Raw genomic sequence first — 17,300 nt, 5'->3', positions numbered from 1 at the left:
AGATACGTGAAACAGGATTGGCGTTCCATTGTTAGCATAGTTCAACTGCGAACATGCGAACTATAGCATAGCTTCTACCCGGATATTTTACGCTGCTAACAATATTAGTTATGCTCCAGCACGCCGAACAAGCTTTTAATATCGCTTGTGCCAACTACTAGGCATAGCCGCTGCGAAAAAATGACAAATAAAATAATAATAACAAACACACATCTTTCCAAAGTACCACCCCGCGCTAGCACAGCGCAAGCCTGCAAGTACGGCGACGCGTCCTTCGCCGGCTCGAAACAACGTAGCCGCAGGCGCCGTCGCAGGGCGCGCGCGGTCCGGCGCGCACGCCGCAAACACACGCACGCGCGCGTAACCCTTCAGAAACGATTAGCTGCCCGTGAAATGACGGGGCTCTCGCGGCCAGCCTCGGGGCCAGGCACGCCCCGCGGTATGTGGACGCGGCGCGCCGTGCACAATCAACACCTAAGAGCATTACGGCCGCAGGGACACGCCAGCTTGGGCACGAGCGGCGCTGGAAAGGGTTGGCTGAGAAGTGGCCAGTGGCGTGGTGTTCAGCGGGTGGCGGATGGCCGCCATAGAGCATGCTCGTAACTGTAATAAAGTGCCACAGCGCCCTCCGAGGCCCCAGCACAACGCTGGCATACTCAGGCAACGAGTGGACGACGGCGACTTAGAAACAATGACCCTCTGTGCGGATATGGCTGAGACAGCGAGAGGGTGAGAGAGAGAACGTCATAGAAAGTAGGCAAGAGGGAGAGAAAGCGTAGTCTTTCGTTAAGTGCATTCCGGACGGCAAGGCTAGGAAGCTCCGCTATTTATAGGGGGGCGCGGCTCGGCTCTCACGACCGGCTGTTAAAAGTTTATGGCTACTTTAAAATTCATAAAAGAGCTTAATGTCGTCGCGTTTGGAGCTGGGCCTGCGCTCGTCCTCGCGAGCGTCGTGTAATCCAACGACACCGCCCGCGGCTGCGGTTCGGACGGGGTGGCTTAGACTGGGGAGGAGACTGCCAGTGCTCCCGGTCCGCCGCCGCCGCCAAACTGCTCCGCGGTGGCCGATGTCGCCTGGAAGGGGCACCATTTTCCCGTTTCACTCAGTAAGAGAGGGAACAGCTAGAGGTTACGTAGAGATTCGTGGTTTACGGACACTCTACTTGCATGATGGGAAGAAAATGGATAAGGCGGGTTTTCCTAACTAAAAATTCTTGAACTCCGGTCTTACCATTGAATGTAGGAGGTCATGTTTCGATGTTTATATTCGTGCTGCCAAAAGACACGAGTGCAAAGTAAATAAGTGGCAGATCACCTCGCGTTGATATGCACGCAAAGTGTGTTGGTGAAGTGCAGGTGTGAAATGGCGGAGCATTCGGTGTTATGACTGAGCGCCTGCTTTTTATAGAAACTCACTGTTCGGGATCCTGTTAAAGTGCCGACGCCTCTAGAATATTTGGAAGTGCATTTATTATTATCGGAAGGACAGATTTACTGAGACCTCGGCGTCCATGCAGTTGGTGATGGCAAGAAGAAAGTTGAGCAAACCGGAGCAGGCCTAATCAAGCGTACATAGGATTACTTGACTTTGACGCGTAATGGGTGGGGACTCGTGAACCAACAAGTCTGAAGAAAAGCCCACAACTTCCCGGCAGCAGTTCTCGATGTTCTACGTGTCATCTTTTATTCCCTCAAAAGAAAGAAATTCAACACAATTCTGTACGTCCGAGCTGTATAGATGTCTGAGTTGTGCCTACAGTTTCTCAATTCTGCTTGTGAGCAACTTCCATTCGCTAGCAAATAAGTGAGTTAAAACGCGGATGCGGCTTCGATGGCGGCGTCCGATTTCGAGTTCCCGGGGCCTGTTTTGCTTTAGGAAGGCGCTCAGAAATTTGGAGCAAAAGAACGCCCACGCGCCGTGGAGAATTTCGAAAGGTAATAGAGCGCACCGACAGTATACAGCCCTTTAAAGTGTTTTTTTTTTTTTCACAGCGTTTTCTCAGCCATCAGAGAAAGCAGACCCATCGATCGCTTTTGCACAAAAGGCGGCCTGATATCTGTCGCTATATGACTTGACTAGGAAGGAAAGAAGCGGATATTACCAATACCAGATTAACTTTGAGTTAAAATAACCCTGCGCGTCGTCACTCACTGTTATCCTTACCTGCGCGTTGTTGCAAATTCTTGCTTAGATTTTTGCTTAGTACCAGGCACTAACCTCTCTTTACACCCCACCATAAAAAGAAAAAAATCATGCTGGCCCGAAAGTAAGCAATAGACACGAGAAAGAGCAAATAAGGAAACGCAGGAGTCGCGAACTTTGTTTACGTGCCCAAATGAATCCTGACAATCTGGCCTGTCACTTAAAGAAGCCCTAAAAAATTTCATCCAACCTGCCCTTGCTTCGCCACTGAGGCTTTGTCTGTCCTGACGTCGCTGCTAACGGGCAGTGAGAGGAAGGAGAAAATTGTGTATGGCACATATGAAATTCCAGGTGCTCGATCAAAGGGATGAAGTTGCCCTGCATCTGCTTGTGTTTCATTTCATGCTACTCCCTCGATACTTCTCCTTTCATTTTCATTCTTGGGAAAAAAGAAAAAGAGAATAACCGCCTTTTTTTTTTTTTGATGGCATAAAACTAAAATCTTGCTATTGTATTTTGTAAGAGCTTCTTCTGCTGGTTTATTTCGTGTTCCTTTCTCTTTCAAGGGTCAGCACTGCAACTCCATTAACCCCAACTTCTAATACCTATTGCATTAGCTATCAGATAACCAGCTCTGAAATCACAAAAAGAAATCTATTTGGGTCTTGGACCCGAAACTAATCCTTGCCTGTGAGTCCAGTGTTCGCGATTTTTTTATTTTACAGATTTGAGATAAATAAACTGAAACTGAAACAACCTGTAACTGCTGCCATTCGTTGGCAAAATTATTGAATCGGCAAAGGAGTTGTTTGAATCGCAACGACTAGAGTCGTTGCAGCGAGGAACAGTGGTCAGCGCCAAATAAAAGAAGACGACAAGCGATTCCAGGTTCGTTGTAGCTGTCAGGAACGGTGGCCTTCCACAGCCGTGATGTTTCAATAAGCATCATGGCTGACCGGCCTACCTGATTTTCCCCTTTACACACAATATTATCCCTCACCATCAGATGTCAGCAGATGAAACTGCAAACCTTTACGATGAAATAAAAAACTCCATCGAAACTTACTCACTTTCCTTTAAATATTAATACAACACCTTGCCTTCCTGGCGCACGTGTTCTAACCAGGCGAAATCATTTATTTTTCCTGCAGTATCGTTGAAGGCCCAATGTGTAAAAAAATAATGCCTTGTCTATTTATTTATTCTCGTCACTTTGTTAGTGTCAGGTACTTCCTGGTTTCCGCAAGATTACTACGCAGCATTTTAGTCAGAGCATGACATTTTTTATGTACCGTTTATATGAAAAGTTCCTGCGGTCTTTCAAGTGTCATCAACCTTTTTTGAGTTATTTTTGTCCTTGCACATTCGAGATAAAAGAAACAGTAACCTACGAAAGCGAAAGGGCGCTTAACCTCGAAACCAGAGAAATTTATTATCGAATTATAACTGAGTAGAAACCAAGTTCGCTCAAAACAGAGCGATGCAATCAGAGTGCAGCGCGTCCTTCAGCATTTTTATGTATTTCCTTCGTCAGTAAATAATAAACGAGGGATCGTCACTTGATTCGACATTCAGCCAGGGGGTGCCCTTTTTCTCTAATTGTCGAATTTCGCTTTATCGCATGCCGACGAAAATCGCACCCAATGTGGCACTCAAGTAAAAAAAGAAAGAAGAAAGCAGACAGATTAGAAACATCGGGATAAAACGCCAAGCTCATCTGGCCTCAGTGGGAAAATTTTTCCCCCGAGTCGCATTTATCGTGTCCGCGTTGCCCGGGAATGAGGCTCGCGGGGAGCGACCCATTCGTTCCCCACGCTGCCCTCCCCACCTCATTCCCAACGACAAAACTGGGCCCGAGCAAATTTGTGTCGCCATTTCGGGCTCAGTTTGCCCCTTTTTCCTCGCGATCAGTACGTTTTCTTCGTTTCACATTGCCTTTTCTTTATTCTCTTTAAGTTTTTAGTTTTTCTCGTTTCGCGGCCGAAATCCAACTGGTCAGAGTCGCCTTGTGGCAATTATTTACGCGAACAGCAGCATTAGGCGTTATAGCCAAAGTCTTTCCTGGTTTTCTTTATTTTTCCTCACACTGTCTGTTGCCCTGTTGCCAGCCACTCCAAATGACAAAAGAATAAGCTTGGTGAACGAGTTTCAGGTTATGATAACTGGTTACGATGAGTGAAACGGTTGCAGAAAGCGCAATGTCGTGTTCTGCAGAGAAATTAGGCATCATATACTGTAGGAAGGGGTTTAAAGCTCAGCAAAAAGGAAAAGCTTTGTCCGTAAGCCCCTCTTAACGCGTTGCGCCTGTTTTTGACGTGCCTGGGCATAGTAACCGGGCTGAATGTTTAGCACTACGTGATGCAGCAGCAATTATAAACAAGAAAAGAAATATACTGCACCAGCCTCTACTCTCGAAAGGCGGAACAGGACGTTCTGTGGGCGCAAAAAAAAAAATGTGACAAATTTTTGCACTCGGCGCATACGGCATGATGCAATAAAACTTCAGAGAAATGTGACCCAGTTTTCCCGAAGTTATTCTTTCTTTCTCCTATCTCTGTGCTCTTTGCAAACTGGTGAGCAAAAGCGCCTGTTGTTATTCTTATTACCGCCATATTTACTACAGAATAAACTATATTAACTGCGAAGCCTTTTTTGTTTGTAGTTGGTTTTTCCGCGCGTTATGGAGCCGACTAGTATTATGCAAATCAAATCCCCTCGAAAGTATGGCGAAAAATACTCAATCGACATGAAAGCCCTGACGACACAATGTGTATGCGGTTAGTTTTGTTTGTACAAACAACGCGAAATGCACTGACAAGCGAGTAGAACGAGAGCTATCATTTGAAGGGTTTATTTAATACATACTAATTTCCGAATGTTCCCTGCAACAGATATGTATGTTCGCAAATAAGAAACGAAACCTTGAAGCTCATTCCGAACCTTTAAGATATGAAATTTCACGATCATGAATACCATGAGTCGCATGTCGGTTGCTTACGCACGTATTATGATTCTTGTGGATAAGGTATGTTTCATTCAGTTGTCTTGTAAATTGGATCAGGTTTCTGGGGTTTAACGTCCCAAAGCGACTCGGGCTATGAGGTTCACCGTAGTTTACGGCTGCAGATAATTTGACAATCTGAAGTTCTTTAACGTGTCATCGCACAGTACACAGACTTCTGACATATTGCCTCCATCTAAATGCGACCTCCACGGCTGGGGTCGAACCCGCGTCTTTCAGGTCAGCAGCCAAGCACCGAAACCACTGAGCCATTGCGGCAGCTAATGTTGTCAATATTTCTTGGATTTATACTATGTGTTGGGGTCCCAATTATCAGCAGGAGGACGTAGCAGGCCAAGCAGACGCCGGGACTGGCAACTGCTGACACGCACTCGATCTTTGAGGCGTATTTGCAAGAAAATAAAACCATGCACAGCACTCAGCGTTCTGAGAGACCAGTGAGCGACATAAGCGTGGAAGCGTTTCTTGTAACATTAAAGCAGGGCCTGATTAGGTGTGAGATTCAGCATTTACCTTAATTCTTACATTACACTAGTGAAAACATTAGCTGAGATGGTTGCCCATTGCCACAGCGAACACACCACTGAAAACAAGGACGACAAAGTACCGCAACACCGGCGCTCACATGTGAATCATCAATCGAAGTGCACGGACATTTGTACATAAGCTGCACCCTTAATCAATTGTTTTATTCATTGGAAGCAGAAAACGAAACAGACGCAAGTGAAGGCGCACACACAAGAGAGAAAAGGTTTTAGCGATGTTCAGTGAAAGTTTCGGTAGTAAATAAGCGCCGTGTTGGGTCTTCCAACTCTTTTGTATGAGCTTTCTCCGACTTTTTCACCGTGTCTATCGTTTACTGTATTGCTGGTAGTAAAAAAAAAGAAAGCAACTGAGTTTTTATTCCAACTGGACCTGCTGAGATAAAGTCAAGCGCAGGATACTGTCATCTTGACAAAACTGCTCACTGTAACCAGCAGTTGCATCAACGTGGTTACGGGCGCTCGAACACCAACTTTTATTGGCACTATACTTTTGCAAACCACTAAAGCGAACACATGACGCACTATGGGTGATTACGCCGGCAAAATTGGCGTTCACATCTCCTAAACTTTTTTAATGTTGAATCGAAGAACGGCTGCCTTCCTTTTCCTCAATTTCTACAGGAAGAAACTGCGATGGCCGAAGAATTCTCCCGTTTCGGCTGCTGACCGGACATACCCGCCACCTGACGCACTCCACTAACCGGATCTTCTGCGATTCAGGGACACTTCTGGAAGCGTGAATCAAGTTATTTGGACGCTCTGGGGCTGTTATTTGGTAAAGAACTGTTGTAGTGACGACGACATGGTGAACCTAGCCAGCAGAAGAAAAAGTGCGGAGGGGAATTTCACTCAGTCCGCCCGGTAATTCCTGTTTCCATGTGGCTATTTCGCACCACTGGTATTTTTTATTACAATTCTAATGCCATGTGAAGGCACAGTTAGCTCGGTACTGTCAGTCTAACTGATTGGACCCTATTGTTTAGCACTGTACTCATCTTTTTTTTTGTCTTCTGTGCGTTCGAACTCGGTTCTAGTACGGCGTGAGGAGTGTTAATGCATGTTCTGTCGGCGTGTTTGCCATTCTTTTTTCCGCCAGTTAAGCCATACACGATCAGGCTAATTTTTTTACACTTTCCAGGGAGGAAGTCAAGGTTTTTTTTCCATGCCTTTTTATAGCCAAACAGCGATCGACCGAGGCTTGTCTTTCAGAAGGGGTTATGAATGCATGACTTCAGAAACAATGAGAGTTTAAAATAGCATTTCGGCGGAGTGTGAAAAAAAATCTTTTCCACTGAATCGCGGCAGTAGCAAGCTACAACGCCAGCGGTTAAAAATCACAAGTCAAGAATAAACTAACTTATGTTCCGTTACGAAAACACAAGAGCATTTAATACGTCGGAAACGCATAATAAGCATTACTTTATATTCTGATATTTTAAGTGTTTTGTACACGGTTTTATGTTCCGCGCTATGCATTCAAATATTTCCGGTAATTGTTGCCATCATTTTTCGATACTCGTGACCAACTGCATCTGCATTTTTAAACCTTAAAGGAAAACAATGTATTGGTGTAGGTGATATCAACGCACTAATGGTGCTTCCAAGTTCACGGGGCCAGCCATTGCAAAGCTAAGAAAGCCGTTCTGCTAAGAAATCAATGTAACTAGCCTCTTTTTCTATTTTTACTTGAAGAGCTAATTTGCATCACTTGTCGCACATATAATCACTCATCACAATCAATGACGCCTACACTTCGCGGTGTACCGTTCTAATCTCTTCTATAGCTGGAACAAGGAAGTATGGAAGAAACATTATGGTGTCCCCCTTACCGTTTTGAACGAGAGCGCATCTCAGGCTAACGGAGGAGGATACTTGATCCGGGCACTCACCTGGAAAATACAAAAAAAAGGTGTTAGTTTAATCAGACCTGAAGTAAATTACAGCAGCGTTTCTCAAATAGGACAAAGGAAGTACTGAGAACTACTTAAGAGTACTTCAGTTAGGTGAATAAAACAATACATTTAAGGGCCGGCTTAACGGAAAACCTACGCCCGCTTAAGCGGCAGGATTGGACGTAACATCGGCGTAGGTGGCAATTTGCGATTCCACTTGGTGACATTTAGTCTCCTCTCATGGACACCAGCTGCAAAAGGGCAGATTATTAAACTTTTCAGCCTATCGTGAAGATCTAGTTCTATAAAGCAAACAAATACACCAGAAAACAGAACAATAGGTTTAGATTCTTTTGACTACTTTTACTATTATTTCACCTTCTTGAAAGCTCCTGATAAATGCGCCACTATCCATCCGAGACGGGCTAAGCTAACTTTACTAGTCTCGCACGTGGGCGAGTTATTGTCTCTGGCTCGAAAAGAGGGAAACCGGAAAACACTTCTGAGCCTCGTATAAAAAGAGGAGTTAAAAAAGACCAAGCGCACCGAGGCAGAGGCTAAGCCTTTCAATGCTCGCATCCGCCCAAATACGCGCGAGCCAAATGCCCTGCATTCGAGACAAACGCAGGCGTGCATACTGCGGCACGCTTTAGCAGTGCGCACGCGCTGCGTGAAACGGGAGCGTTGGGTAATCCTAAACCCCTGGGCGCACGCCATCGAGGAAGGGGGGCGCCGGAGAAACGCATTATAACCCCGACAGGCTTTCGGCTGCGCCAATGGACAGTGACACAATGGTCTTCGAGAAAACGCACGGATGCCAAACAACGGAAAAGTACTCCGAGGAAAGAGAGAAGAGGAAAAAAAAAAGAATGGCATGAACTGTTGCGAGGGAAGCGCTTCCCGAAAAGGTGTTCAGGGTGTGATGAAGGGTGTAGCTTGTGAGGCAGGGAGTGAAACAGGGAGTCGGGGGAAGAGGTGAAAAGGAAGAAGGAGGGAAAGGGAGAATGGGGAGGGGAAGAAAGTGGGGGAGGGGAAAACGTCGCAAATGGACACCCCGGCCGTGTTCCGATCGAAGAACCCGTCGTCCGGCGCCCTTTGTCGCGCGGGCGGACATGATTAGTCCCCGTCCGCCGCGATTCCCTTCTCACCTTACTGCTTCAGTTTTCTTTTCTGTATTTCCCTACTGTGTTTGTTCGTGCAGGTCCGAGCGCTGCGACGCATAGTTCTGTCTTCGGCCAACGTTATCGGCTTCTTTCTATATTACTGTTCTCATTCTCAGTGGCTTGCTTACTTCCCTTTGTTGCCGTTCCGGTTTGCCTTTCAGCCGCTTTCTTCACCCCTTTGTTATGCCTTCTTATGAAGTAGTGAGTAAATGTGGTTTTTTCTCTTGTGCATTTGTTCTCGAAACAGCCTTTCCAAAAAAGGAAACAAAATTATATCAAGAACTGTAGCATTTACTAAGAGTCAAGCACGAAGCCTCATAACGGCGAAATCGAGCTCTGGAGTCCGTTTAGAAAGTACGCTTCTTTTACACAACTAATGACGGGTACAAAAGCAAAAAGAAAATAATGGAGACACAAGAATATAAGAATACAAGGTAAACTTCATTCCTCGCTGGTGTGGCCTTCAGAATGTTGGATGGAAAAGATAACAGGCGTTTGTTAACGCCTTCGAATGTTACCCGAAGTAAATTAACCCTACCAGTATCTCTCTAAAATTTATTTAATTAATTAGGAATACTGTCGGCTGTGGGGTCTTTTCAGTGGTGGGACATAAGACGTGAGAAGTACCATCTTCACTTGCCGCTATAAAAAAAAATACAAAGTTCACGTACATCTGCACAGTCACACTTCTTTGAACATAACGTTTTATTTTAGAGACGTAGTGTTAATAAATAATCACTTTTAACTCAGTTAAATCCCACAAAAAATATAAAGGAAAACGCTGCTGCATTTCCGGTGTTCACCTTAGGCGAGAGACAATCTCCAATTGGAAAGGCGTAAGTATCGCATTGACAAAGCATTTTAGTGTGAAGTGGAAATAGTTAATGGTTACGAGATTTTAACGTCCCAAAGCGAGTCTTGTTTGTGACCCGCAGGACTATTTTTTTTCCTCATTTATCTTGATTTCCTATCATTGGCCACATTTGTTTACAACTGTGAGAGCATAATTAGGTGCTTTTGTTTATATGTAATATTTATAACACAATATAGGAGGCAGCCGTCACCGAAATGCCTCAGCGATGCAGTTGATACAAATGTTGGATGGCAGTTTTGGGACAGGGCCTACCGTATAAGCCAGGAGGGCTGATACCTTCTGATATTTTATTATATCTGCGCTCACATACTTGCTTTTTTCCCATTTTGGGATTTTTATATGTGAATTCAGTAATTACGTACGCAAGCGGACTTCTAGGGAGATTCTACAGCCATTAAACACATCAGATAGATATATTCTTAACGCTATGCAGTTTAGCTCAAAGTCGAAATAAGAGAGTACACTACAAAAACGAGAGAGCACACTGCAAAAACAGCCGCCACGGTGGCTCAGTGGTTATGGTGCTCGGCTGCTGACCCGAAAGACGCGGGTTCCATCCCGGCCGCGGCGGCTGAATCTCGATGGAGGCGAAATTCTAGAGGCCCGTGTACTGTGCGATGTCAGTGCATGCACGTTAAAGAACTCCAGGTGATCGAAATTCCCGGAGCCCTTCACTACGGCGTCTCTCATAGCCTGAGTCGCATTGGGACGTTAAGCCCCAATAAACCAACCACGAGAGTACACTACAAAAGCAAGTGTCATCGTACGTATCCGAATCCATTGTGGCGAATCGCACTCGTCAAAACAACTGACATTCACTGCTCCCCGTCGGCTGCTTCTGCTGCTCCGCTGGTAGCCATAGCATATCATTTCGCGGCAGTTTCGATAGGTTGTCATTAGCGCTGTTGTTTCTGCAAGGAGGATAGTGAAATGTGGAAAGCGTGCACAAAGCCGCATCGATGAGCGAAAGGAAGCGTAGGGGAAGTACAGCGCAACGCTGAGCATACGCATAGCGGATGTGCGCTATGTGTTCGTGTAGTGAAATCGCACCTGACGAAAGCGCTGCGGTGCGCCAGAATGGGCGTTCCAGTCTAGCTGACTCCGTGATCCGGACGCACGGTCTGCGACCATACCCTCTTCTTCTTCTCGTCAACATAACAATAATAAACAAAATAACCTTGTCAAAAAATTAAGTTCTTCTCTTAATGACCACGTTTATGGCCTTTTTGTCTCAAAGTGAGTGCGCGCCTCAAGGCGGTGTCATGAAAGATAGCCCAACCATGACCTGGCGAGCTGACGCGGAAACTTTCCACGCTGGCACGACCATGCGACGCGGCGCAGTGGCAATGCAAGCGGCTGCCACCGTGAACTTCGTTAGTGGCAGCCACTCCCGCCTCTCCACGGCTTGGCGCTTTCCTCTCCTCCCTTCGTAAGCGACCTGTTCCTCCTCGCCTCAGCAGTGGACCGACAGAGCAGAGCGCGTGGCTCGTTTTGGACATTGAGTTGGCTCATATACGCAGCCAGCAATGAGAAGCCAGCAGAGCGTTCAGTCGGAGTTGAGCGCTGGCGGTACGGGAGAAAGTGAGGGTGGGAGGGCGAGGGTAAGCTACATTAGAAACAATAGCGATGCGGTCCAAAAACAAAGAGTATATAGAAGCAAGAAAGAAAGTGGCCATGCGGTGAACGTGTGTAAAGCAAAACCTATAAATTCCGCGTTTCCACGGCAACCAGGTTTGCAGAGAAAGAAGGACTGCTCCGGGGAAAGGGGCGACGCACGTGCCTGAGAAAAGCAACCAGGGAGCGGGTGGAAAATGGCGCGTGAAAAGGGCCTCCTCTCTATTTCATTGTTCTCCCTCTCTTTTGTGCTGTTTGTTTTGTTTCACTTGTGTCACTCTCATTCCATTTTTCCTGTCCTCCCTTCTGTCTCTCTCTCCAACTTTTCCGTCTGTGAGCTCCGGTTTTGAGCCCCGGTGTTTTGATAGTGCACTGTCGTTCCCGGGATGGTCAAAAACGGTCCGCAAAGACGGCGTCTGGCTTTGTTTTCATCTCTGCTTCCAATGTCGCAAATGCTGGCCACTGGCCTCGATGAGAGATGAAGAGGAGCTCGCTGCTTGTTTTTTTTTTTATTCATCTCTCATATGCACTGCTTATTTAAGGCTTCTGTCGTACTTTCATTACCTCGCATGGCATGGCGGAGGTGCTTGCTACACGTAAGCCTACGTTATTTTCTGCCACCTGTAGTCCCTGCTAATACCGAAGCACAAAACGTTGTGGAAACCTATTCCTGGAGAAGAGCCTACGGGAGAGCACGATCCCCATTATGAGATGACGTAGTGTTAGCACTATCACCCCTTTGCTTCTTTATGCTTTATTTTGCTGTCGCTTTGCAACTGGTATGCCTAGTTAAGGTCCCGGATCCACATCTCCACAAAGCACCTTTTCACACGTAAGATATGTCTTAAATGTATAGGCCGACTTTTTTTTATGGCCCTTTGTTACCCCTTTGTGGGCCTATGCCCCAGTTTGTGGCCCTATGCTCTCTTTATAATCTATACACTTGCTGCCTCGTGCTGTTCGCCCTTCGTACTCCGTTCGCTCTATTTTTATGCGAAGCATACTACTTTAGCTACCACTTCAGCCCTTCACCGTGGTTATGCGCCTCCAAATCACGTGATACATGACGTCACACCACGTGACACGATGACGTCACGGCAGTGGAGAAACGGGGGCCCACCTCGCGCCGTCGCTGTGGTTGTGCGCCTCCAAATCACGTGATACATGACGTCACACCACGTGACACGATGACGTCATGACAGTGGAGAAACGGGGTCCCGCCTCGCGCCGTCGCTGTGGTTGTGCGCCTCCAAATCACGTGATACATGACGTCAAACCACGTGACACGATGACGTCACGACAGTGGAGAAACGGGGGCCCACCTCGCGCCGTCGCTGTGGTTGTGCGCCTCCAAATTACGCGACACGATGATGCTTGGCATTCTCCAAGCTTAACCAAGTTAAGCCTCAGCCATTTTTTGTTTTATCATGAACGCACACCAAATCGCCCAACAGTGTTTTTTTTTAGTAATCTATAACCTATGACATGCATGGAGGCATGTCACAAAGTATGTAGTTGTGAAGGTGTGTGGAGGCAATACAAGAAAAAAAAAACAGTTACTACATATCTTAGCTCGCAGCCTATTTCGCCCCCTAAAAAAATAAAAGAAAAGCTATGGCTCTAGACTCAATTTTCGACTCGCTTCAGTATTCATTCTGGTGCCTTAAAACCCCCCTCGCCATGTGTCAGCGATGTTATCCGCACCGCATTACTGACAGCCAAGAAGGCGCGGACCTCCTTTGCCAAGCAATGTTCCATTTCGCCCTCTGCCCATTTATTGAGCGCAGTGTATGCCTCCAACGAAATCTGAAGAAACGGTGACACGGATGGCCGCGTTTCCTTTCATCTGATCCTTACTTCCTTTTAGCACACCGGCCAGCCAATAAATTGCCCGTCTTCCAGTAAACTACCATTATAACGACTGCGTGGCGGTGGAGCTGAAATGAAATTCGTTTATCACAGTGCGCATCAGAAAAAAACAACGGACTCGAAGGGAAAGAACACGTTCGAACGGAAACCTTGGCGTCGTTTTAGGCCGAGCTTCGGGGTATTCATGATTTCGGGCTATATGTGCCTTCGATCGTTATGTTTTTCGTACGAGGTCGCGTAGATCATCACTACACGTGATGTCTCCTTTCTCCCGTTCACCTGCCAGTGCATCGTTTGTCATCTGCTCGGTCCAGCTCATGTCTCTTTTCGTTCAATCGGAACTCAGCAGACGGACGCTGCAGTAGCCCTCGTCAACGTATATGGATCGCGAAAGTCTTTGCTTTTTTGTTATTTCACTTCCTTCCGGTGCGGCTCCCGTTCTTTACATCATTCCTTATTCCCTCTCTTACCATATGCTAGTAAACGGGACCCATTCACGACCATTTCTACCTACATCTTTTTTTTTCTACTTCTACACCGCTTACTCAGAAAGGAATGACATCACTGCGCTCCATACGCGCCTGTCAGGAGACATTTCTATGATGGATGGAGTTTGCTTGCGTTGCTCCGGAGTCTCCTATTGCACGTGTACACGGAAGAAAAAAGTAAATAAAAAATTCAGAAGGAAAGCACATGTGTAACGATGCTGGAAAGACACAATGTAATGTAACAAAAAATAGTTATGGTTCGCGGTGTGCGTGAATACTGCCAAGGCTTCAGGTTTCTAGTTCTTTGACTTTTTTGTTTGTAGCGCTATTTATGTCGGTAATCGAAGAACGCTTTTGTACAGTGACTAGTGCCCGCGTTGGGATTGTAAATCGCAGCTTTCCTCGCTGATCTCTATAGCAAATAGTAGAATGTTACTATATTAATTAAATTACAGTAACATGAAGTTCATTAAACTTGGAATGAGGATGGATGGGGTAGAGGGGAAGCGGCTTGTTCGGGAAGGTTTACAGCCTTTTGTCACGTTCCCCAAGGCATTTCTGTTGCGGAATGTTCTAATTAAACAAAAAAAAAAAGAAAAATGACCCCCTCCAGCTGATTCACACGTACCTAATAAAAGTGTCAAAATAAATTTCTGTGCTCTGTGTAAATTGTTTGATTCTCCTGAATATATTCTCAATGTGTGTGTATGTATGTATGTATATATATATATATATATATATATATATATATATATATATATATATATATATATATATATATCCACACACACAAAATGAAACAAAATAAGTAGATTGCTAATCTTTACCCTTTACTCAACGGGGCTCTAGAGGCTTTATTGCGCTATGCACGCTGTAATCAGCTTCGTGAAGGTGTCCTTAAGAACACTATACAACTTTCACACTATTAAAAGACAGACAGGGCCATGAAGTTTACCATATGCCCGAACATCCTACCCTGTGTTGATTATAAAATCCATGAGGTGGTTCACCGCTACGGGGAATAATGCATCATTCTCTCTCATAGCGGCGGCTTTTTGACGCTGCGTTACAACATGATTACTCTGTGTTTTTAAACAGGTACACGCACGTAGCCATCGCACAAAAGGAGACCTTGGTTTAGCGAGCTATCATTCCTTAATCCTTCCGTAACGCTTAATCGTCACTGACGCTGACATCAACCCGAACCAGAGCAACAAAGACACAACATAGTTTTACCGCAACCGGGGGTGAACAATTCAAGAAAAATTGAGGTATCACCTACTGCCGCTTTCAGGGAAACCCTTATTCAAAGAGAGTAGTTTCTTATGACTGTGCATCGCCTTAATTACCCGGTATTCATGCACGAGTAACGGAATAAGCGAAGTTTTCGGCTACTTGCTTTTCCCGCATGAGTGCACAGGCTTGAGGAGCTCATCTAAACGCAAATCCTCACTGCTCTCCAGCCATAGCCGCGTATAATATCTCCTAACAACCGAGAAGAGCTTGCGTTTTACGTCCCGTACCTAATCCGGTAGTGCGTATAATGTCATGGCTGCCGCCTGTGCCCGATATGCTAGACTGGCGGCTGTGTAGCTTATTTTCTTTTTTTTATGTATATGTTCCTGTCGCCAGCGGCCGGAGGCCTTCCGGCTCTCAAAGCCGTTAATTTGAAATTTAACGCCATCGCGCCTCTATAGTTTTTTTTTTTCTGCTTTCAGCTCGAAAGGTGGGCGTCCTTAAAAAAAATGAAACATTGTGTAAAAGTCGATCCTTGTCAGGGTTTAGCGCTTATAACTGCTGATAAATGACAACAATACGGAAAACTAAACCAAAGAACATCGGCAGGGCACAGAGTGACGCTTTTAAATACTTTTTTTAATATCCTCTGGCGTTAAATTTAGCTGCTAGTTACTCACTGCTCACTCTGTATTAGAAAAATATCGAGTGATTAACCTGAAAGGCGAAGTTACTAGTTGAGTTGTTTCAGTAAGCGAAAAGACCAAAGAACAAAATTCAGTCCATCGACCAAGATGTAAAACCAGAATTGCAACAAAAAAATTACCAAAGAACAATCATTCGTGCGGACTACAAACGATATCCAGAGGCCTGAGCCTTCAAGGCACGGACGATGCGTGAACAAATTCAGAGTGAGGGCTTATTTACGCACGGGTGATAATCTGTGCCGACCCCGTTCGGCCTTTCTGCACGTTGGATGTCCCAGCTGCACGGCGCTACATGACATGACGGAACGTCTTGTTTCCCGAACCAGGATCATAACAGTGAGAATCGGGTCAGGGCTGGTTTGTACAACCCGGAGAGAAGGTCCGCACTTCGGCCTCAATGCGCACGCGCATCAGGTCACGTGCTTGTTTCTCTCAGGCACGGTGGCGCACGCCCTTGTTGGGCGCACGTATGCACAGAGGAAACCGGTGAACCGCTATCACATGTCCCCCTGTAATTTTTCCACGGGTCCGTGAGCGAACACGTCCAATCGGCCGCCTCTCTTTCGCGTCCGCTAGATAGACACTGCTGACGCCAATCCTCTACAGGGACACTGCAGACAACCTAATTCAATTTTGGTTGTCAGCAAAACTCGAATGTTCAGCTTATGGTGGCCATATTGATCGTTGTTCCGCAGCGAAGAAAAAAGCACTTATTTGTTCTGACTATTGCCAATCCATCTCATGCCGTAAGCCAGGAAAAAGGCTCTGTGATCACCGCCTTGAAATAAAGGTCGCTGGTGCTTAGCCTCAGAACTTCGAGCTAGAAAGAAATAAGGTCCGCTTTTAGCGTAGTTAAAACCAGTAGACTTGCGAAATAATGTCTTTAGCCTGATTGGCTCATGATTTTGCTTTGCGGAATCGTCGCCAAGTCTGGCGACGATGTTATTTTCATAGTAGTATTAGCTGATGAAGGCAACGGTGTACAATACACAGCGCGAGAGTGTGTTGCAGTTTAACTAGGCATGTCATCAGCTGTGGCGATAGCATAGCCATGAGCTATCTACAAACATTAAGAACACAGCTCATGGCTACGCTATATATATATATATATATATATATATATATATAGAGAGAGAGAGAGAGAGAAAGAGAGAGAGAGAGAGAGAGAGAGAGAGAGAGAGAGAGAGGTAAAATGCGAAATTCATTTAGGTAAACATTTATTGCGAGTCGACGTTTCGGACAGAGCCTGTCAGGACAGGCTCTGTCCGGAACGTCGACTCCCAATAAATGTTTGTCTAAATGAAGCGTTTCAGCTATATATATACATATATATATATATATATATATATATATATATATATATATATATATATATATATATATATATATATATATATTGTGCGCTTTGTATAGCTCATCTACGTAAAACGTCGCATAATTAAAATAAATACGATGGTGAAAAAAGCGGCGATAGCATACCGCTCTCGGCCAAAGAAGCTCATCTGTTCGCGCCACTGCAGGAGCGATTCCCAGGAGCGGCAATATTTATTTTATTTATTTACGGTTTTTTTCGCCATGATCACTACTCTCAAGGTCAGGCTTCACACAAACTCCGTTAACAGGTTGGATCTCGTGAAGATGTGCTTTCGCGCTAAAATGCATTCAAGTCACAGCAGCCAATTTGGAAAAGCGGAGTGGCTGTGATACATGACTTTTGCTTTTCTTTTTTTTTTCCTTTTTCTATCCT

The 17,300-nt window shown here is 45.5% G+C and overlaps 1 protein-coding gene across 4 annotated transcripts in view; it reads right to left on the bottom strand.

The window, feature by feature from the left end:
* LOC149343723 (neural cell adhesion molecule 2-like) overlaps positions 1 to 17,300 on the bottom strand; it is a 362,989-nt gene that overhangs the window by 199,141 nt on the left and 146,548 nt on the right. For 2 of the 4 annotated variants that reach the window (XM_089546036.1, XM_089546038.1), the window contains exon 2: positions 7,540 to 7,599. The exons of the other annotated variants lie outside the window; for them this stretch is intronic. In XM_089546036.1, coding sequence (XP_089402162.1) covers positions 7,540 to 7,599 — 60 coding nt within the window. The remainder of the gene's footprint in view (positions 1 to 7,539; positions 7,600 to 17,300) is intronic. 4 annotated transcript variants of the gene reach the window in all.

Source organism: Amblyomma mixtum, chromosome 5 (assembly GCF_055824585.1).
Source record: "Amblyomma mixtum isolate Tamu chromosome 5, ASM5582458v1, whole genome shotgun sequence".
Classification (NCBI taxonomy): domain Eukaryota; kingdom Metazoa; phylum Arthropoda; class Arachnida; order Ixodida; family Ixodidae; genus Amblyomma; species Amblyomma mixtum.
Note: the sequence above shows the minus strand (reverse complement) of the source record. Positions and strands in the feature narration are given on the sequence as shown.